Here is a 23,222-nt window from a genome sequence, read left to right on the forward strand (position 1 = left end):
ACTTTGTCTACATATAGTTTGATCAGAAGATGAGATCTTCGATCCGATCGTTGTTCTCAATTTTAAACAGCTTGACTACACTGTCTCGTAAACATTGATGGTGTATATATGACCATTGGCGATCGAATGTTGACATCTTCTTGCATAATTGTATTAAAAAAATGGTAAAAACTCTCTTTTTGATTTGTTTATGCAGTAAGGTAGCCTTACCTTCAAACGTCGAGAAATTGGGATTGACTTTCTGTTGTGAGAAGATTATAGATAGAAACAATACCACGCAACCCCCCCCCCCCCTCCCCCTCCCCCAAAAAAAGACGAAACGAAACAATATTTCCACTTAAGTAAAGATGCTTACCAATTCAAAATACATGATCCTACATTATTTGGAGTTCATTGGATTCGTAATATGTTATGATCATGATTATCTGTAGATAGTTGATCAAGTGTTTACATGTTTTAGCCATGGTGTTGTCAGTTTAGTTTCGACTTATGAGTTTAAATGTCCCTCTGGTATCTTTCGCCTCTCTTTTTCATTTATTCCGCTTGAGCTGAGCTTGCAATGGTTCATATTTGTTATGATGTCTTTATATGAATTAAGAAGTCACAGTACAGCGTAACTTTCTGATCAGAAACTCTCAATTTTCTTACGATCTAAGGGTAATTAACGATTTTTTTTTTTTCCTTTTTATTTTTAAACCATGTTATTCCTGTGATTTGTCTTTTGTATCCGAAACACACAAAGAATACCTCATAGGAATATATGATTCTAACTTTTTTGGAATAAGTGGACAAATGGCTTCCAGTAAGAAATATGATTAGTTACTAAATATCCTCGCACATGGTCATCATTTGTTATTCTGTCACACATGAAGCGGAATCTGCTTACACTTCCAGAGCACCTGAGACCACTCACAGTTTTTGGTGGTGTTCGTGTTGCTCAGTATTTGGTTTTCTATGTTGTGTTCGTGTACTGCTATTTGTCTGTTTATTTTTTTTAATTTTTTAGCCATGGCGTTGTCAGTTTGTTTTTAACTTATGAGTTTGAATGTCCCTTTGGAATCTTTTGCCTCTCTTATCATTTAAGTTTAAAAATTATAGACAGAATTGTGCACAAAAACAAATTTACCAATTCAATTTCCTTTAAACCTTAAAGAGTGAGTGACAAAATTACAGGTTTATAGTTTTCAACATATGAAAATAAGACATAGCGATAAATCTATCACAAAAAGTCAATAAAGTTTAATTTTCTACATCAAATGTAACTACTTCATATATATATATATAGTACGAGAGCAATTATTTTTATTACAGTTTTTGCGCGTCTGCTGAACCAAATTATATGGTATTTTTCATGACTAGACGTACACGTAGTATACTCAGTTACTATATATTAGTAACACCTGTAACATTTTTGTCCTTCTTATATGGTAATTTTCGACCGATCTGTTTTGCTACTTCCTCCATTATTTTATGAACCATCTCAGAATCTTTATGTGTATAGTGGGAATATTCAGTTTTACCTAAACAAGTAAAATACGAGTTATTAATCATAAACAAAAGCATACATGTAAACGGGTACACTAAACGATATAAAAACCATCAGACAAATGCATGTGTCGGTTCATGCAACAAGCATCAGAAGGTGTCTGTAATTCGTGTATCACCCGTTAAACAAATATAGGTTTCAATAAACTATGAAATTGAGAATGGAAATGGGGAATATGTCAAAGAGACGACAACCCGGCCAAAGAGCAGATAACAGCCGAAGTCCACCAATGGGTCTTCAACGCAGCGAGAAAATCCCGCACCCAGAGGTGGTCCTCAGCTGGCCCCTAAATAAAAATGTGTACTAGTTCAGTGAAAATAGACGCCATACTAAACTCCAACACATATAATGAACTAAAATTAAAAAACATACAAGACTAACAAAGGCCAGAGGCTCCTGAATTTGGGACAGGCGCAAAAACGCGGAGGGGTTAAACATGTTTTGTGAGATCTCAACCCTCCCCCTATAGCTCTAACCAATGTAGAATAAAGAAACACACAGCGATACGCACAGTAAAACTCGAAATAATTCGAAAAACTAATCAGGAATAACCTTTGTGTTTTGATTTATATTGAATACTTAAACGTTCTTTACTTGTTTTTTTTGTTATGTTTTGATAATGAATTTTTATGATATCGGACGTTCTTTCAGCAAAAAAGGATTTAACTGGCTTTAAAAGTTACAATGGATGTGTTGATTATTATCTTTTTTTCGGACGTCAAAGCGATTTAACAATTGCGGTTATCTAATTATGTCATCTTTTAACTTTTATCTGGTCAAAATTTTATTTTAGAACGAATACATGATCAACTTTAAAAAGTGTGCAAACACAAAACATATAGACAAAATATACTTCTTTCCTGTCTTTTTCGTACTTGCAAGTTATTAGACAGTAAAAAAGGCTATTTGGATTAAGCCTTGTGAAATTTGCATTTACGTTTTTGAATAGGTACATTCAAGTTTAGCGATTGATAATTCATTGATAACATTCTGGCGTATCACAAACAAACAACTTGTAACGTCTCATTTCATTGGCCGAAAGATTTAAGTACATCAACAATTGTAGTGTGCACGTGAATTGACACAGGTGACCGACAATGGAATGTACTACGTTACTACGAACGTAAAAAACAATGATTTTTGGTCGAAATAATTAAATAAGTATTTTGTGAATTTCAAATAGTGGGGTCGAAATATTATACTAATAATTTGTGTTAAGTAATATTCTTTATGCATGCAGCACTTGTACCGCGCACTATGAAAAATATAAGGATAAAATAAAATACATGTGCCGCTTTTATACGGATGAATGTATGAACCACTTTTATTTCTTTCATATTGACGCTAGGTTATCATCCTGACAATGTCGTAGTTACTTATAATAAGGATCTCATAATACTGATCCATTTCAAATTTATGATGGGTTGCACATTCCTCTTTTATTGTTTTCATGCTATAAAACGAAAATAAAGTAGCTAAGCGTTTGGTCATTCAGAAATGACGTGTCATAAACGAGCAAATTGTCCCCGAAAGATCGTATCATGTGTGCACGTGAATATAGATGTACTATGCAATGTACTATCATGGTCACCACGAAATTCAAATGAATTCAGTGAAGGCAGGTTGGTGTAAAAAGGTTTGAAATGTTTCATCGGTGAAGATTTTATTTTTGCATGTGTGGAACTAAAAAATAAATAAATACTTGTGAGAAATGTCGTAGTTTATAAGGAACTATATAAATGTACTGTTTTCGATTTTAATTGGTTGAAAATTGATCCTTTAATTTCATACCGTAAGAATAGAGCTTTGCATAACATTGTTGAACTATCCGCCAAAGTAACGTGTGGCATGCGTGCGTATTAAAATGAAATACAAAATCATACATGTATGATAAACTTATAAACGAAATATTAAGAAATTAAGGATGACTACTGTAAAAGTATGTACAAAAATGGAGTCACCTTTTATCAATACATTTAGTGAATAACCACACTGTTTAAAACTGATTGTTTTCTATGCAACTATTTAAATATTTATAATATATAATTTTCAACCGAGGATAGCAAAACAGTTAATTATAAATTAAGAAAGTATATCGCTGGAGTTTATAAAGTACATTTCCTTCCACTGTGCCATGGTTTGCCATCTCCATTTTTTCTCTAAACAAAGCATGGCTGGTTACATGTTCTGAATTTACTTAGAATTTCGGGATTTTTTTTTCAAAATCAAGTAAACTAAAATCAGAAAAAAAATCACACTATCCTAAAACTTATGAAAGAATATGAATAATGAACATGACAGTTTTATAACACAAACCCATTTACTATAAAAATCGAGCAATATCTTTAGTATGTAATTTGGTTATTTTTGTAGTTAAGTACGGTTTCTTTTCAAGTACAACGTTAGTTTATCAAGTCCATTGAATAAAAGATAAGGCAGGGTGAGCAACTTGACAAAAAAAAGGCAGGATGACGATTTATGTAAAAAAATCAGGATAAACTAATAAATATAGTCAGGACCTAACAGACTGAAAAAAGAAAGACAGGACAGAGATAACAACTAAAAAAAATGCAGGACAAAATGTTTCATCCAAGTCCCCCACCCCCAATCAAAATAAAATGGTAGCTCCCTTAATCCAGAACCAATTGAGAGGAGACAGTTGAATTAAATATTTCGACGTGACTGTTAAGATTAAAGTTTAAAATTTTACATGCACATGTATAAAAGCTAGAATTGCCATGGGATAATCAAGAACACAATCATGTACGTGAATACGACGATGGAAGTTTTTAACGACCTTGACCGGCTACGTGAATACTGATCAGTCCATTCAGCTTTATAGTACGCGTGTTCTATTTTCGCAGGTGTGAGGTCGAAGGTTTAAATTGACCAATGAAAACGATCGTTCCTTAACGAGTTAATCTAATAAAGTTTGTTTGACTGATTATGGTGCACGACCTTTCGCTAAGCTTGGCCGCAGTTCAGTATAAAATGTATAGTTTGATGATCTTTTCTGCTAAGGGAGCTACCATTTGATTTTTGTGGGGGGGGGGGGGGCTAGGATGAAAAATTTTGTCCTGCCTTTTTATTTTTCCCTCAATTTGGTCCTGCCTTTTTATTTTTTACTCTATTTGGTCCTGCCTTTTTTTCAGTTTATCCTGACTTTTTTTTTACTCAAAACTCCTGTCCTGCCTATTTTTTTCAAATTTCATCCTAGCCCCCCCCCCCTAAAAATCAAATGGTAGCTCCCTAACTACTATACTTATGAAAAACCCTTGGCAACAGAAACATATTCAGCTTTTTTTTTAATCGACCCAATTTACATAGTAATGGACGACTTCGTACATTTTATGATCGCAAATAAAATATGTATATAATATACTGTGCACTGTAGTTCGTATATATACTGAGACCCTTTGGCAACCCCATAGTTTAAATGTTTATAATAAATACGTCGTGAGTTGTGGGTGTTACAGACAAACGTTCACCTAATCTGACCCAGTCAATGGGATATTTTAGCGCGCCAATCAATGGTCTCGGCTACACTGTTTTGCACATGATTCTATTTGCAATACATGTTACATTGATTGGAAATGGTTTTGGGAGCAACTGAAGGAAAGTAAATTGACTGTCTCTATTTGATACATATCAACAAATTATTACGTTAACTACTTCTTTTTATATCAATGACAACATATGAATTTATTTCAAATTCATTATCGTACAAACTTAGTATAATTGGGTTGTTTAAGAGTTGTAAAGCTGGTTATGTCTAAAATTTCATAAAACATACCGCTTTTTATGCATTTTCTTACTTCCTCTGCTTCATAACACAAGCCACCACTGTTAGGATAATTGAATGGTACAGGACCAACGGGTATTTCGTTTGTTTCCTTTCCGGATGGTAATTTAACTTCCTCTGGACACCAGAAATGATCGTTTATCTAAATCAAGTACAACATACATGATTTTACAACTGAACGAATCTGTAATAACTTTTTGTTTCCATAACGGTATCAGCGTTTTTTTGGATAAGATAGTTAAAAGCTGATTATTAGATAGATGTTTCTAATGAATATAATTCAAACATAAACTAAATTATCGACGATAAACCAAGCTTTGTATCATTTTCTGTTTAAGACTAAGTCGATTGTTTGATGTCTTTCGGCTTTTATGGTAAAGAATCACTAATTCGGGTCTGGTCAGGAGTAAAATTGAGAATGGAAATGGGGAATGTGTCAAAGAGACAACAACCCGACCATAGAGCAGACAACAGCCGAAGGCCACCAATGGGTCTTCAATGCAGCGAGAAACTCCCGCACCCGGAGGCGTCCTTCAGCTGGCCCCTAAACAAATATGTATACTAGTTCAGTGATAATGGAATATGTAGCATACATTGTACAACATATACAAGAAAGAAGAACATAATTATGTTTAACAAAATAGTTTCTACGCATAATTTAGTAAATAAGTAAAATATTTTGATAATTTTGGTATCAAATGAAAGCTTGAAGACGACTATGGATCACTGTAGAACCCTTGTTGAAAGTTTCCTTTAAACATTAAAAAGATGTATAAAATCAAAATTGGAGGGCACATTTGTCCTATTGCTCAGAAAAGAAGTACCTGTTGTCTACTTCCAATCTTACGGGCACCAGTGCGCTCTAATATTCAATTGAAGGCATGTTGAATTTTTCAGCAAAGCCTGAATACGGTTTAGATTAAACAAGAAATGACCGGAGAATTTAACATAGGAAGCATCGATGCTATGAATTAGTGGTTTTATTCTTTATTGCGTTTGTTCCATTTTCAATAGATAAATAACTTTTCATCTCCTTTTATTTTTATTTTTATTTTATGATTTTATATAATTTGAGTTTTGATGATTTAGGTATTGGTTGTTAGGACATTCTCGTGTGACAACAAGAACCACAACGAGAACTTTAAATCAAAGGCTCATTATACTGAGAGTGTCTCGCTCTATACATGTTTAAATGCCATTGCTTAAACTCTTTCAGAGGTCCACAACTTGCTTATTGCAAGCATAAGTAGCTACTCTTGTTCTAAATACCCTCTTTATCAGTAGCAGGCAAAATTTACCGCCCTTCCGACTCAAAAGGCTAACATTGTTACAACTTCCTATTTGCTCATTGTTTAATGTGTTTCTCCCGTGGATTTGAATAAAATGTATACCACTTTACATTAATGAAATAACAATCTGTCAAACTGCTCATCTGTACAAAAAAAAATGCCATGCTATAAGATCAAGCAAAATTGACAATGTTTAACATCTTTAAAAATATTTGTTAAGTAAAAACCACTAAACCAAAATGAAAAGAGGCTAGTCGCTATCATTCTAAACTTTTCTATGCTGTTCTTACTTCAAAAGATAAAAAGTAAATAATTATGAAAATCCTACAATAAATCAACAAATAGCTTATACATTATATGAAATTATACATTTTATGTTCTCCTTGACGAATATTGTCATTTGAACATCCAAATAAACCGTCAGTTCTATTATCTTTTATATATGTAACGAATACAACAAATGGGAAAGAGAGATCGCGCTAAAACTTGAAGTCTTACGCATTTAGCATGGCATAAAATTGAGGATGGAAATGGGGAATGTGTCAAAGAGACAACAACCCGACCATAGAGCAGACAACAGCTGAAGGCCACCAATGGGTCTTCAATGCAGCGAGAACTCCCGCACCCGGAGGCGTCCTTCAGCTGGCCCCTAAACAAATATGTATACTAGTTCAGTGATAATGAACGTCATACTAAACTCCAAATTATACACAAGAAACTAAAATTAAAAATGATACAAGACTAACAAAGGCCAGAGGCTCCTGACTTGGGACAGGCGCAAAAATGCGGCGAGGTTAAACATGTTTTTTGAGATCTCAACCCCCCCCCCCCCTATTACTCTAGCCAATGTAGAAAAAACAAACGCACAACAGTACGCACAGTAAAACTCAGTTTAAGAGAAGTCCGAGTCCGATGTCAGAATAGGAAACAAAAGAAAATAAAAAAAATGACAATAATACATAAATAACAACAGACTACTAGCTGTTACTGACATGCCAGCTCCAGACCTCAATTAAACTGATTGAGAGATTATGTCTTCATCATATGACTATCAGGCACAATCCCTCCTGTTAGGGGTTTAGTATTAAACCATCATAAAATATATGAGAAAAACATAACCCGTGTCATGCCAACAACTGGTTTTAGAATAAATATGTTTAATTCCGATGCAAAGACCCTATAAGTGAATCAATATTAAAGCCAAAATATGCAATCTTTAATGACCTGACAACAGTATCGTAACTATATCCCTTCTTAATAAGTCTATTTAAAGGTTTTGTTAGCTTTTGAGGTGAATACTGACATTTTTGTGCTTTGTAAAGAATATTACCATAAAAGATTGGATGTGAAATACCCGAACGTATAAGATGTCTGCATGTTGAGTTATATTTACGAATGATGTCCTTATACCGATGATAAAATTTAGTAAATGTTTTGACAAGTTTATGATATCAAAAACTCTGGTGTAATAATTTTTCAGTAATACATAAATTTCTCTTGCTAAAATCTAATACGTTGTTACATACACGAGCGAATCGTACAAGTTGAGATATATAAACACCATAAGATGGTGACAAGGGAACGTCACCATCTAAAAATGGATAATTAACGATAGGAAATGAAAAATCATCTCATTATCTCTTTTATCATAATTTTTTGTATTAAGCTTCCCGTTAATGATATAGATATCAAGATCGAGGAAGGACAGTGGTCATTGTTAGTATTAGCTTTATTTAAAGTAAGTTCAACCGGATAAATTTCTTTAGTATACATACTGAAGTCGTCATTATTGAGAGCCAATATATCATCCAAATATCTAAAAGTATTGTTAAATTTTTGTATCAGATGTTGTTTCGATGGGTCTTTGCTGATTTTAGTCATAAATTGTAACTCATAACAATACAAAAACAGGTCCGCAATAAGTGGTGCACAGTTAGTCCCCATTGGAATTCCGATAACTTGACGATATACGGAATCTCCAAAGCGAACAAAAATGTTATCAAGTAAAAATTAAAGGGCAGATATAGTATCAAAGCATGTCCAATAGACATAGTTCTTTTGTTTGTTGCTACTAAAAAATGACCCAAAAGAGTTTGAACATATGTATTCGCATTCCGACTTTTTAAATGCCCATCTAATTAGGTGTGTGAATTTTTTCTTAATAAGAATATGAGGCAAAGTGGTATATAGGGTAGAAAAATCAAAACTTTGAACAGATTCAAAATCACCAATATATGCATGCAATTTATCAAGTACTTCCAACGAGTTTTTGACACTCCAAAAGTAGTTAATTCCACTATTTTCAAAGGCCTTATTTGAACAATTTATTATCTGGTTTTTGATTGTACCAAGTGTACTAGTAAGTAGAATAGACAATTTAGTAGTGGAACAATGACTTGAAGACGAAATAAATCTATATTTGTAAGGTGATTTGTGTAGCTTCGGAAGCCAGTACATAGTTGGGACTTTCATTGTATTTGGTTCTGCTTGTAAAGAAGTAGCTAATAGTTTATGTTTGTTACAGATATCGTTTTCTGAAAATGAAGTCAGTTGGAATGTTGGTGAATTTGTGATTTCCTTTTGCAGAACCTCAATGTAAAATTTACGTCAAACTATAATGATATTATTAGCAGCTTTGTCAGCCGGGACAAAAACAAATTCCTTGGCTAGTTCTTTTAGTTTATGTTCGATACGAGAAATAGGATTTTTATGGTTGTTGTTAAGAGTAAAATGTTCTTTAAAATGTTGTATACGTATATCAACTATCTTCATTACTGAATTAAAAAAAAAGAGTCCAAAGATTTTTTGTCAGCTTTTTCCCGTTTTATCCATTTCAAACAGTAAGCACGAAGTGAGTCGTGGATGATATTACGACACTCATTCCAATTAATAATTGGCGGGGGACGATATTTAGGTCCTTTACTGAGGAATGATTTTAGCTCTCGGTCGCGAACGATGTTAAGGTCTCCTGTTATAACATGGGAAATGGGGTCATAAGTGTATTCGGAATTACTACAATTACATGACGTAGGTGTATTTTCACTGATATTTACATCTTTACAGACTTGGCTATAATTAAACACAAATTTTCGGGTAGATTTCTTGTAAATATAACAAATAAGAGGGAGTTCAGTATTATCAAAATATCCAGAAATTTGTTCTTTAACAGAATGGTCGTTAAAAATACCGGCAATATTTACAAAATCAAAACCTTGATTGACATACTTTATTTTAATAAAATGTTTTTTATGATCTTCAGGGCGATCAATTTTGGGAAACAGTTTAGAATAACAATATGCCATTATAATTTGAACGATTTCATACTTAGGACTGCAATATGAAATTGTGTTGCAATCCTCTAAAATTTTATTTAATTTATTTATAGGTAAAGAACAGAGCTTGGTTAATAGATAATGTCTGCCGTTGTTTTTTGAAATAGAAATTAGGTCCGAAATATTTGTATGGTTGGTCCAAAATTTTCTTTGATTGCGATTTTTCTACGCCCATGAGAACGGTTTTTACGAACAGTTTTAGAAACTATATCCAAAATGTTAACAGTTCCCATGATATTATCATTAAGACCGAGAGGGTAGACTGTCTGTAATTTTTTAATCCAATTTAATTCAATTATTTTCCGTGATCGTACAAACTTTGAATGAGATTCACCAGGCTGCTTATTTACTACTTCTAAAGGTTGAACTGTTAAATATTTAATAGGATGATTGTGCTTTTTAAGATGTTGATAAATGATACTTTTGAATTTATTGGGTCTTTTAAAACGATACAGGTGTTCTTGCGTGCGTTTAGATAAATATCGTCCAGTTTCACCTACATACTGAATACCGCACCCCGGTTTGTTTCATGTGAGTAAATAAATAATAATGTTTGTTTTTCAAGTTATATCAGTTTCAAAATTTAAAGAAAATGTGCGACCATTAAACGTAGACCCTACCGTATTGTTGTTGGAAAGACGGGGACATGTAAGTCATTTTTTGGCACGACACTTATCGATAGAAGGGTAACCACGATTTTTATTGTTAAAAAAGTTAGCGATGGTAGTATTTTTAGATAAGCGATTTTGAAGATACATACTTTTTTTACACTTTTGTATTAATCAAAATTATCATTCAAAAGATGTTCTGCAAGGATCACCAGTCCTTCACCATTCATTTGATACATAAATTACCAAAATGTATTCTATATAGTTTGATATTTACACCTACGAGGGTGGTAATGGGGGTACCTTCATGATCGATAACTGTAAAAAAAATCTTGCCAAATTACGTTAACGGTAATTTTTGGTGCATGACGATAAAACGATTACTTTCTTCAAGACGATAAAAAAAATCGACAGATTTTGACGAACCACGTTAATTTTTTTCCAAAAATAACGGTAACGATAATTATTTGAGACCTCTGACGAATCACGATAAGGATATGTTGACGAATCGCGGTAAAGTTTGAACCAATTTGACGCTAACGGTAGCCGAAAATGACCGTTTGACGCCTGTCGGTAAAGGGCATTCACACCCTCACCTATGCGTAGGAACTTTTTTGTGTTAAATATGTACTATTTTCTGGTATGTTCTTTTTGCCCCGGCCCTAGTTAGTGGTGTTAAATATTTGTATTAGGGTTTCTCTCTCTCTCTCTCTCTCTCTCTCTCTCTCTCTCTCTCTCTCTCTCTCTCTCAAATTCCGTATGTCAGTTAACGTACCTCAATTGAACCATTGGTACCATGTATTGAAGCACAGTTTGTGTCTCTTTTAACTTTTGATGAGTACATCAGACACGCCTTTTGACCTTTGCTGTATGATAAAATTATACAGCCATCAATGTCATGACCTGGAACGAAATTGTTAATCATCATCTTACCCATCTGCCTTATACATTAGATTATCATGGTAAACAAAACTCATTAGATCTACCAGGCTTATAATTTTATACGCCAGACGCGCGTTTCGTCTATTAAAGACTCAGAGACGCTCGATTTAAAAACGTTAAAGGGCAAAGGAAAACAACCTTTTGAATACGCCGTTTCAGAATCAAATGCATTCTGGGTAATATTTTCAAAAGCGTTCATCAGAACGTTGTGATTGCTTAAAAACGTCCTCGCAAAGGAAATTTAACCAATGACGTGATGTTATTTTCATTTTACTAACCACTTTCAGCTACCTCGCCTACTGCTTTAATGGATACAGGATCTTCGCCATACACCAAACATGCCAACTGTACAGTGTAAATACCGGAATCCAGTAAAAATCCTCCTCTGATTTGTGTTTTAATCCGTTCACAATAGTTAAATTTTTTGAAGAATCTTGCCGACACCATCTGAGCTTCTCCTATGCTCTTGGAAGTAATTTCTTCTTTGATTCTTTGATACAGTGGGAAACAGCGACTCCATACCGCCTGTTGTCATTTATTTGTATTACATAAGAAACATTTAGTTATGTAACTTATTTGTATTTCTACTGATTAAAGTGAAGAGGGAGGGTTGTATACACACAAAACAATCTTTGTCACATTTTTGGTGCTTTTCAGGAAAGTTGTCATTGTTGGTAACTTTTCAGTCTTCTTTTTTTTTTGGAAAAAAGGGGGGAGGGGGGTCTGGGGGTGATTACTTGGAATTACTTTTAAGTATTCTTGTTATTTCGGCTTCAATCATTTATGTATTACTATATTTAAGGATTTAGTCAGGTGAAATTAAAAGAAATCTGGAATTTAAAATTGATACTATAAATCAGAAGAACATTAGTTAAGGAACAAAATAAGCTAAAAATATTGATAGGTTATGGAACACCTTTTTGAGATATTTGATTTAAAAAAAAAAAGCGGGAAAAGGCTGATTTGGGCTTTTACCTTATATTTAGCCTTGGCATTATTAGGATCTCAAATCGTAAGAAAAGAAATCTAGAATCTGCTTAAATTTTGGCAATGACCTTTTATGGGATATTGAAGTCTTCTATGAAAAGAAAAGTGGGTGATATGGGGCAATTAGTTATCAAAGGTACCAGGCTTATAATTTGATATGCCAGACGCGCGTTTCGACTACATAAGACTCATCAGAGACGCTCAGATCAAAATCGTTAGAAAGCCAAACAAGTATAAAGTTGGAAGAGCATTGAGGACCTAAACTTCCAAAAAGTTGTGCCAAATACGGCTAAGGTAATCTATGCTTGGGATAAGAAAATCCTTAGTATTTCGAATAATTTGGACAAAATATTTTACCCCAAAAAACAAAAAAAGGAGTCCGAACATCTGACAAAAATTCCTAAACCGGAAATGACTACATCCTTAACGTATGTGCTTGTTCTTGTATACCAGTTTCATATTTGTGTCACGTTATTCATATACCCAAAAAACTTTTCATTTGAGCTTAATTTGTCATTGGACGTAATGACAATTAAATGGGGTGATACACTTAATGAAACCAAATTTCAATATGGGATACTTATGGAGTTTGTATTCTTATTTAAGAATTGGATGCTTCTTTTTGTAAATTTATTGGGGTGTAAAAGCGTTGACCGAACTACATTTTGTATGAAATTCTAAAATGTGCGCACAGTCAACGCTTTTACAACCCTATAAAATTACCAAAAGAAGCATTCAATACTCATAATTACATTTTTTTGCTAGGATCATGAAAACACGATTTCTATCAAGTTTTTCTTTTATTTACCTGTGCACTTTATTGTGGAAGCTCATATGTCATCATGAATGTTACATTTCATTTTGAAATGAAGGTTAATTTCAGAATGACGCGAGATGGCTGTTAGCCAATCAAAATAACGTATTATAATGAAACATACATATAATGTAATTATTTATCTATTGTATTATTATGTCACATGCAGTGTATTGTGTACTAATTACATTACAAGTATGTTTCATAAGAAACGGTACTTTTGGTTGGCTGACAACAATTCCAAAATAAGATTTTATTTCCTAGTAAAATGCAACATTAATGACAACACGTGCTTCCCGTGATGACGTGACAACAATGCATAGGAAAACAAACGAAACATTTGATATAACTCGGAATTTCGCGGTTGTAACATACAAAATGTAATTATAAGAATTGAATGCTTCTTTTTTGTAATTTTATAGCGCTTCGGTCAACACATTTACACCGCAATAAAGTTACAAAAAACCTATTGAATTCTTAACTTTATATATATAAGTGTTGGATGCAGTTAAAATACGTGTGTCTACCTTGGAACTAATCCTTTTATCTAGACTGATCTATTTAATTGTTTTAATTTTCTCGTTTGATTTGTTTTACATTTGTCATTTCGGGAACTTTTATAGCTTGCTATGTAGAATGTGTTTTCCTCATTGTTAATGACCGTAAGGTAACCTATAGTTGCTAACTTCTACGTCATTTTGTCTCTGGTGGAGAGTTTTTTAATTAGCTATCATACTGCATTTTTCTATTTTTAAGACCGTACAAAACAATGTTAACTATAACTAATTGAGACTCAAATTATATATATTCTACATACCTCCATAAAAAAGAGATGTTTTTCTTTGGGCTAGATTATGAACCAGTTTGACATCTTCAAGTGTATCTGCTAATGGTTTCTCACAGAGAACATGCTTTCCTGCCTTCAGTATTTGAATACTCAACCTGACGTGTTCAGTGTGTGCACTTCCGATGTATACTATTTCTAAAAAGGAAAAGCATTTTTTAAATTTTATCATTTTGTGTGACTATTTCGGTGATAGTTGCTTAGCAATACAAACAATAAGAACGACAACAACAGCACCTCATCATTTAAGAGTGGATTAAATAGACATAGCAGATATTATTAAATTGACTACAAGCAAAAAAAGTATATGCTCAATACACGATGTACCATAAAAGTGAAATGGAGAATACCAAAGGGATATTAAAACTCATCAGTCGAAAATAAACTGACATCTCCATGACAAAAAAACCAAAAAAAACAACCAAAACACAAACAACAGTATACAAAACACAACATAGGAAACTAAAGACTGAGCTACCAGAACCCCACCAAAACGGTGCTCCGTAAGAGTAAGCGGTTCCTGCTCCACATGTGGCATGTGTAACTGAGAGATGTACAGAAAGACCTGTTTCAGATTGGAATAGTTCTTATAAGATTTGCATAGTATGGAATACGTTAATATTATTGGTCGAGAGGGCTTCCGGTAGTGGATCTTGACGTTGTTTATTTTTCGATAGACGACGTTGACAGAACTACTTTTTGTAACCAATGTAAACAAGATGGCGGCGATAATAACACAAACCGGTTCAACGTTAAAAATATTTATTTTCACTTCGCGTTCATCGTCAAATTAAATTATAAACACAAAACATTTATTTGAAAGAAAATAAGATATTCTTTTAGTTTATTTTTTTCAGATAGCAAATTTCATGTAGTATATTTTTGTCGTTAACCAAATTTCATGTAGTATATTTTTGTCGTTAACCAAAAAAAATTATTCATGCGCCAGGTCAATTCAATGCCACAAATTTACAATTTACGTGTAATAGAGGTTATCAAATTCCTTATCTCTTATTCAAAGAATTATAAGGCTTAAACGCATTTTTAAAGGAATTTATTGGTGTATAAACTGGACCAAGTCACTCACAAACATATCATAAAAGTCCTTCGGACTTTTATTTGTTTGTGAGTGAATTGGTCGAGTTTATACACCAATAAATTCCTTTAAAAAGTCGTTTAATCCTATAATAATACCCTTTGAAACAAACTCAGGTGCCTTGTGATACTTACAGATATAAGTTACTTTGAGTTATATTTCGAATTCGACAACACAAATTGGCATTAAGGTAGCAATAGTCAAACTTTACATCCAACCCTAGTTTTTGGTATGTTTGATTGATTAATTGATTGATTGGTGTTTAACGCCACTTTCAGCACTATTGTGCTATTTCGTGGCGGTCAGGTTATATTGGAGGAGGAAGTGCCCGGAGAGAACCACCGACCGTTGGTAGGGAAACTGACAATCCTAGTCAAATACGATTGGAGTCGAACGCACGTGCGGTATAAAAAAATATACATTTGAAGAACCCTTCGGACAATTGAAACTCAATAACACGGACGATTTCTTGTGAGGTATTTACCTTGTATTGTAACGTTTGTGTGGATCGGTTGTACAATATAACCGCCGAATGACCAAAACCTGTAACTAATGATAGTGGAACAGAATAACTAACAAGATTGTGATATCATAATTTACGAACTGAAAATTGTGATGTTTTCCAGTAGAAACTCAGACAAGGTCGCATGGTATCACCGGTATTGCATGTGCATTTGTGGTTAAAAAGTTATATTTTTTTACATCCCATTATCTTACTTAACTTTCAACAAGTAATTAAGGAAACTACACACCGACATCATTGTTATACAGAATTGAATTGGAAATTAAACAAACAACTACGTACTATTCAAAACGACGCTCACTGCTGATAGATAAGTTTCATATGTATCACTAGATATTTCTTTGTGGATCACAGAATTTTATTTAAATTTCTATTGCGAAGGATGGACTATTGCTGTAACAACCCTTCAAAAGGAGTGATTGATTGATTGGTGATTGGTTGCTTAACGCCCAGTGTCAAATATTTCATGCATGTTCAGGACAACCAACGTTAACAAGGGTGAATCTTTCAAACAATAGCATTACCAATTTCCGGATCTGCTGCAAACTGTTCATATGAACTGTAGGTTTTTGAAATGTCAAATGTAGTCGCGAACTTCTGTGCAGTGTCTTGAGATCGTGAAACAACAGCAACTATCTAAAGAAAAACGAAAAAATTCAGGTGTACATATTTTCACTATTTATAGATATTTTTTTTTTTGCTCTATTGTTTGTGATAAGCACTTTATAAATACAAAAAAAGATAAGTTACTGCAAATACAATAATCGATGTCAAACAATATGTGATGGGAAGTTAGTTACCTCCCTTTTTCTAAGCTGATTCCGACTAATAGGAACTCAGTTTAACTTATGGATTATTATGCATTAGGTAAATATATAAAAAATGTAGAAAATTTCGAAGCTTGATAATGAATCAAGGACGTGACCCAAGTTTAAAGTTGCGGCAATAATTAAATACACAAAACGCAACAAACTCTGAGACTTGGGGCTATCTTAATTCATGATATTACTATACAAGTTAAACAAGTGAAAGGAATCACTGAATCGATTAGTATACGATATTTTTCATTAAAAAATAGCAAATGCAAAACTTCTTTAAAAAGAAATGATTACAATAAAACTCATGAAAATAATGGTAACATGTCTAACCTGATGGTCCTCTGATGGTAGGGTTTTTAATGCTGAACAAAAATCGCTGCAGATTTTTCCAGTACTGCATATCCCCCATTTTAGAGCCATTGGAATAATTTCTGTAAAATAAGATAAGAGAAACATACAGGTTCATATACTAGGCAATGGCAATATATGATATCCCGTCTTTGATGCACATCATGCATTCGATATATACACGAGATCTATTCAAACTCGTATTAACAATACACATGTATGGTGGCTGATATTGTATAAGGCCAATGCATTTAGAAAATAAAACAGTAACTTGACTCAATATTATATTTTTAACCTTTTTATGAAGAAAAAATACCGAACATAAAGCGAGTGTGCAAAAAAGGGAATGAATTACCCATACATGCAAATCGAATATGCACAAAGAGTGGAACTTTCACCTCAAATTAATGCATATTCATGATTATTCGATATGAATAGGTGCTTTGCTTACTTTGTACTAGACCGACACGCTGAGTCGAACTTTTTCCGAGATAGTTCACAAATAAGCAGTCCGCAAAAAGACATGTCACCCTATCGGACATATTCTAACTAAGAGCCGACCAGTCTTTGTTAATTATAACTCCCTAACGCCGCGTGTTAAGTGGAAAAGCAATAAATACCAATAATGAATTCCTTTGGAATTACGCGGGCGGGTTTGAACCCATGACCTACCGCACTGGAGACGAGAACGCTACCAAGTGACCATCGAGGCGGTTTCTATCTTCATGACAATAAACAGTTTTAATAAGTGAAATAAATCACTGCATCTAATAGGATACGAAATTGTCTACCTTAAACAGTTTATTTTCAATTCTCAAAGTGCGAGGCTTACCGAGGGTTTAATCTTTGTTTAAATTTTATAATCGGGAATGGAAACTATCTAATTGCAAGGGTTACATGTTTCTTAAAAGTTTTATCTGAGGACGTCATGAACCAAAACAAAATTACTTTGTACCCGAAAGACAATGCACAATTGTGATATAACTTCGGTTTTAATAGGAAAGATATTCCCATAACTTTTTAATACATACTCGAAAATCACCAACATCTTTCAAAACTGCAATATTTGTCATATTATTTAGTTTAAGCAATATCTATTTAGATAAATCATCACATAACAATATAATACACCTGCAATAGTTATATAGGAGTCAGAAACAAGTAAAGTTGTCTCCATATAAATTTTTCCTTCAAAATATGCTATAGTTCACACATACATGATAATGATGTTATAAGATAAAAAGAAACACACACTCACACACACATATGTAACCGCCGTACTTTAAATTTTTATAACCGGTATGGAATAAATTCAGTCAATTGGTCCTTCCTTCTTCGTTGTGTCATGTCATGGAAACAAAATAATATTTAGGATCCACACATCAGAGTAAACTCTAAAGACTACAAGTGTATTTTTACTCACAAATCAGTGGTCTAGCTTTTTCACCTGTTCTATATATTTATCTTGTTTCTAAACATAGAAATGGAGGATATATATTGGTGTTATCTTATAAGTAACACACAAGTATCTATATATAGTTTAATAATCTAATATAGAATTCAGCGTTACTGAACTATATCCAACAGTTCTCAGGCAACAAAATAATGAACCCTTATCGTACCCTAACGCCATAAAAAATGAATGCTGCAGAAAATTAACCCTGATCTGTGTTGGATAGCAGACATTTCCTATACATTTTGTCTCATCAGAAATTAACTAATATGTGTCACATTTTCATGCTTCGTAATGTATTTTGATAAAGATGCAAAATTGAGCTGGAATTTAGTGATTTATATAAGGTTAACAGTTTATATCGTACCATGCAGACTTTATTTATCCTGTTGTACGAAAATATTCACGACTCTATAAAGCATTTCTGTGTAGTGCAAGATACTTTTTATTCTCAATATACTGAAAAATTGGGTTTCTTAATAACCTCCTGTTCATATAACCATGAGACTATTCTTACAAATAGTTGTAAATTGGCTACGATATACGGGTGCATGATGTACATTTGAGGTCCAATTGTGAAATTCCCATTTTCAATAAATTAATCAAACGTCTTCAGCTACAATTTATTTATTGCTTTGAAGAGAAATAAAATGTAAAAAAATCAGATATCATGAAAAATGAAACTTATGTGTGTTTGTTATTTTTTATCTTACTTTACTCTATCGTCGGAACAAGAATACCTCACTAAATTGTTAGGTTAGTGTGTAATAAATTTAGTTGTCTCAAACAGAAACCAAAGAAACAGCACACTGCAAATGAGCTTTAAACAAAACAAGCTCTATGTAAAGTAGTAATATTGAATGCTTTAAAATTCTTTAAAGGGTTTATAATACAAAGTTGAGTAAGAAGAATTTGGTTATTCTTTTTGTGTCCTAATGTTGTCGCATGTTTATGCATATATCTGGCTTTCAAATGATCAGGTTTGAGAGTTCCTAATGAAGGTAAATCCTGAACAGCGCACGAAATTTATTAAAAGTGTTATTTTCATTTAGGTGAAAAATGAAATCCTTGTTACCCTAGTTAAGGGAAGAAGGTTCATTTAGGGAGAAGTCTATAAATGAGAATTAAAAATTCAAGTAATTAAAAATGTGCCTGAAAATTCTTTCTGATCTATACTACTTCATAAAAGTTTATTTTATTTGTATCGCTCTTTAATCCTCAATAAGCATCGAGAATATAATGATTTCATGGTTCGGCGTACAGCATATATAGGTAATCACGTCAAATACTATCATTGGTACATGGTAAAGAGAATTAGCAGTAAGGTATAGTGAAAATACAAGTTTTTGATCTATATCTGCATTGATATAGATACCTTTAGCTATGATTTTAAAGATTACTTTAAAAATGGACCATAAAACTCATTAAAGATACAAGGCAACTGACCCATGTTGTTTAATAATATTACATTGGAAACTGCAAATTTATAAGTTGATATACAGACTGTTAGGAATTAACCTGTTATAATCTCTGGTCACGACAAATGAGTCCTGGATTAAATAGCAAATAAACATAATAACCACAACCATACAGAATGATCAAACTGAAATCATATGAAAATATGAGAAGGACTCAGATGATCTAAATAAATATATATAAATAATTGTATAAATGATGGGGTATATGACCAAAAGGTACTTACACATGATGACCAAATCGAACTGAAACCTTAGTTTCTTGGTAATTTCTTAATTTATCAATAATGAAATAAAGAAAGAACGTTGTGTTATTAACCATGTCAACATCCGAAGCACTGGCAATTGAGCTGAGGATACCGTCGGGTACTAGTAGTGGTATCAATCCAGTGCTAAAAATGAAGATATTAACACTTTTTTTAAATCTGGCATGTCCGAAGCGCTTTTCTCGATTTTCTTTTCCTTCGGGAATGCTCAAACCCAAATTTTAAAAATGATAACATGTTTAAAGTTAGGAAACGGTCAATTCAAGAAAGATCCTATCATAACATCTGGCTGATGTTATTTTGAATATGAATTTCCTGTAATAATCAACATGGTCATAATAAAGACAATGAAAGTTCTGAAAAAAGTAGGAAGAGACAAAATGATAATCTCGACCAAAGGCCATAAGTTGAATAAAACTCCGACAACACTTACTAAAGGCAAAACTCCGACAACACTAACTAAAGGCAAAACTCCGACAACACTAACTAAAGGAAAAACTCCGACAACACTAACTAAAGGAAAAACTCCGACAACACTAACTAAAGGCAAAACACCGACAACACTAACTAAAGGCAAAACTCCGACAACACTAACTAAAGGCAAAACTTTGACAACACTAACTAAAGGCAAAACTCCGACAACACTAACTAAAGGCAAAACAGAAAAGTGACGAAACGACAAACAACAGTCATCAAAACACTACACAGAACATGCAGAAAAAGAAAGCCGTTAAAACCGGTGTGATCTATACTGCTTCATTAAGGCCAGTAGTCCCTGCTTCAATGGGCCTCCTCATGGGGTTTTTGATCATGTGATTACTTGTCCGTTTTTATAGTGATTATTTGATTACAAGACCAAATATTTTATGATTATTTGATTATTTGATAATCTAGGACTTTATTTTTGATTATTTGATTATCTTGTTTAAAAAAATAATTAATGATTATGTGATTATATTGGCATGAGGGGCCTCTTCAATAGTGACACTCGTCGGGTTACTCTTGGTAAAATACATTAACAGCGGAGTTATAGCTATTGGTCAACCATATGCAAATCATGGTGGCGTCCGTAAAGCTGTCAACTGGACATATTGGATGACTTGTATGGAGCAATCCTCTTTCAATGAAATTATGCATGTTGGAAATTTTAAACGACAATTTCCAAGCAGAATTGTGGTTTAAACCAGAGAGATATAAACAAATACATTATTATGTATTATATTTTGTCAAGGGATTATAATGTTTTTCGTAAGGACAAATTAACACGTCCTGCATGGAGGAGGAGTATTCATATTAACATCAAACCATCTTGCTCGGAACCAGAAGAACTAAAAATAAATGACAGCTGTGAACTCCTATGGATACAAATAAAAATAACAGGCACTAACAACCTTTATGTAGGATCATTCTACCGACCTCCAGATGCAGATGACACTGCATACCTTGCTTATCTCCACACTAACCTGTCGAGAATACCAGAAGGATCACGTGTATGGCTTGGGGCGACTTTAATCTTGGCGACATTAACTGGGAAGATGAAAGCATAAAACAATATGTAGCAAAATAAGGTCCATCACATCAACTACTTAACATCAGTAAAAATCACTTCCTGAATCAGGTCGTCATGGAACCCACAAGAATTACAGAAACATGTGAGAACATACTCGATTTATTTTTCACCAATAACAGTTCATTAGTAAATAAAGTATATGTTATACCTTGGATATCAGACAACGAAACAGTGTACATTGAGTCCAGCCTGAGGCCGATCAAAACCAAACTCCCGCCTAGAGAAGTATAGACATACAAAAAAGGAGACTTTGATGCGATAAAAACTGCACTTAAAAACATGGAGTGGGAATTCATAGAACTCGAAGTAAATTGACAACCAGTGGAAATAATCTGGACAAAACTCAAAACAAGTCTTATAAAACTAATGGAGAAGCATATACCAAAAAATACAATCAGAGGTAACAAGACCAGAAAACCATGGATAGATTAAAAAGTTAAAACCGGAATAAGAAAGAGAAACAAATTATACAACCGAATGAAGAAAACGAGACAAGCATCTGATTTAAGGAAATACAAAGAGAACACGTAAATGGTACAAAAGACAGAGCGTAACTCCTACTGGGACTACACAAATAACATCATAGACGTAGGAGATGAACACCAGGACCAACCCAGCAAACAGAAACGCTTTTGGAGTTATATCAAATCATTATAAAAGGACAACACAGGGATAGCCCCTCTAAAAGACAACGGACGATTATTTGATACCGCAATAGACAAAGTTAACATCTTGAACAGACAGTACCAATCAGTCTTTACTAAGGAAGATAACAAGGACATACCAAAGCCAACAGGTAAACAATACCCACCAAAGCCAGAGATTAAAGTCGCAACAGAAAGCGTTAGAATGTTATTAAACAAATGCAACCCGGGTAAAGCCTGCGGCCCTGATAAAATACCAACAAGAATTTTAAGGGAATGTGCTGACGACCTAGCAACCCTTTTATGCATTGTATTTAATGCTAGTCTTAGATCTGGCAAAGTACTAGAAGACTGGAAACAAGCAAACGTAACTGCAATATTTAAGAAAGGAAGCAGATATGATGCCAGCAACCATAGACCTGTGTCACTCACCTGTCTATGCTTTAAATTCCTGGAACACATCATTGTCAGCAACACCTTGAAACGTCTAGACAATCACAAAAAACGTACCAACTGCCAGCATGGTTTCAGAGAAAGACGAAGCTGTGAAACTCAACTCATCACGTTTTGTCATGAGCTTGCATCAGCTCTAGACAGAGGAGAGCAGATTGATATGGTTTATCCTTGACTTTTCTACGGCCCTTGATCGTGTCCCACATAGACGCCTGCTAAACAAACTACAGCATTATGGAGTTACAGGACAAACACACAAGTGGATTCAATCATTCCTAGCTAAACGTACCCAACAAGTCATCGTTGAGGGAGAATCCTCGGAGAAATCTCCTGTTGTTAGAGGAGTCCCCTAAGGGACTGTACTTGGACTGTTACTATTCCTCCTATTTATTAACGACTTACCTGACAACAT

At 33.6% G+C, this 23,222-nt stretch overlaps 1 protein-coding gene and 1 long non-coding RNA gene across 2 annotated transcripts; both read right to left on the bottom strand.

The window, feature by feature from the left end:
* Window positions 1-1,159: 1,159 nt before the first annotated feature.
* Window positions 1,160-5,482, bottom strand: LOC127723483 (uncharacterized). The gene is made up of 2 exons (XR_007992094.1): window positions 5,340-5,482; window positions 1,160-1,520 (listed from the first exon to the last, which is right to left on the bottom strand). It is a non-coding gene; the product is annotated as an uncharacterized LOC127723483 (long non-coding RNA).
* An 8,027-nt stretch (window positions 5,483-13,509) lies between these two features.
* LOC127723916 (trans-1,2-dihydrobenzene-1,2-diol dehydrogenase-like) lies at window positions 13,510-23,222 on the bottom strand. Its single transcript, XM_052230633.1, is given in 6 exon segments — window positions 13,510-13,548; window positions 14,138-14,164; window positions 14,166-14,302; window positions 16,308-16,419; window positions 16,932-17,032; window positions 23,213-23,222. Coding segments are annotated over 6 exon segments (426 nt in total).

The sequence above is a fragment of the Mytilus californianus genome, unplaced genomic scaffold, assembly GCF_021869535.1.
Source record: "Mytilus californianus isolate M0D057914Y unplaced genomic scaffold, xbMytCali1.0.p SCAF_13, whole genome shotgun sequence".
NCBI lineage: Eukaryota > Metazoa > Mollusca > Bivalvia > Mytilida > Mytilidae > Mytilus > Mytilus californianus.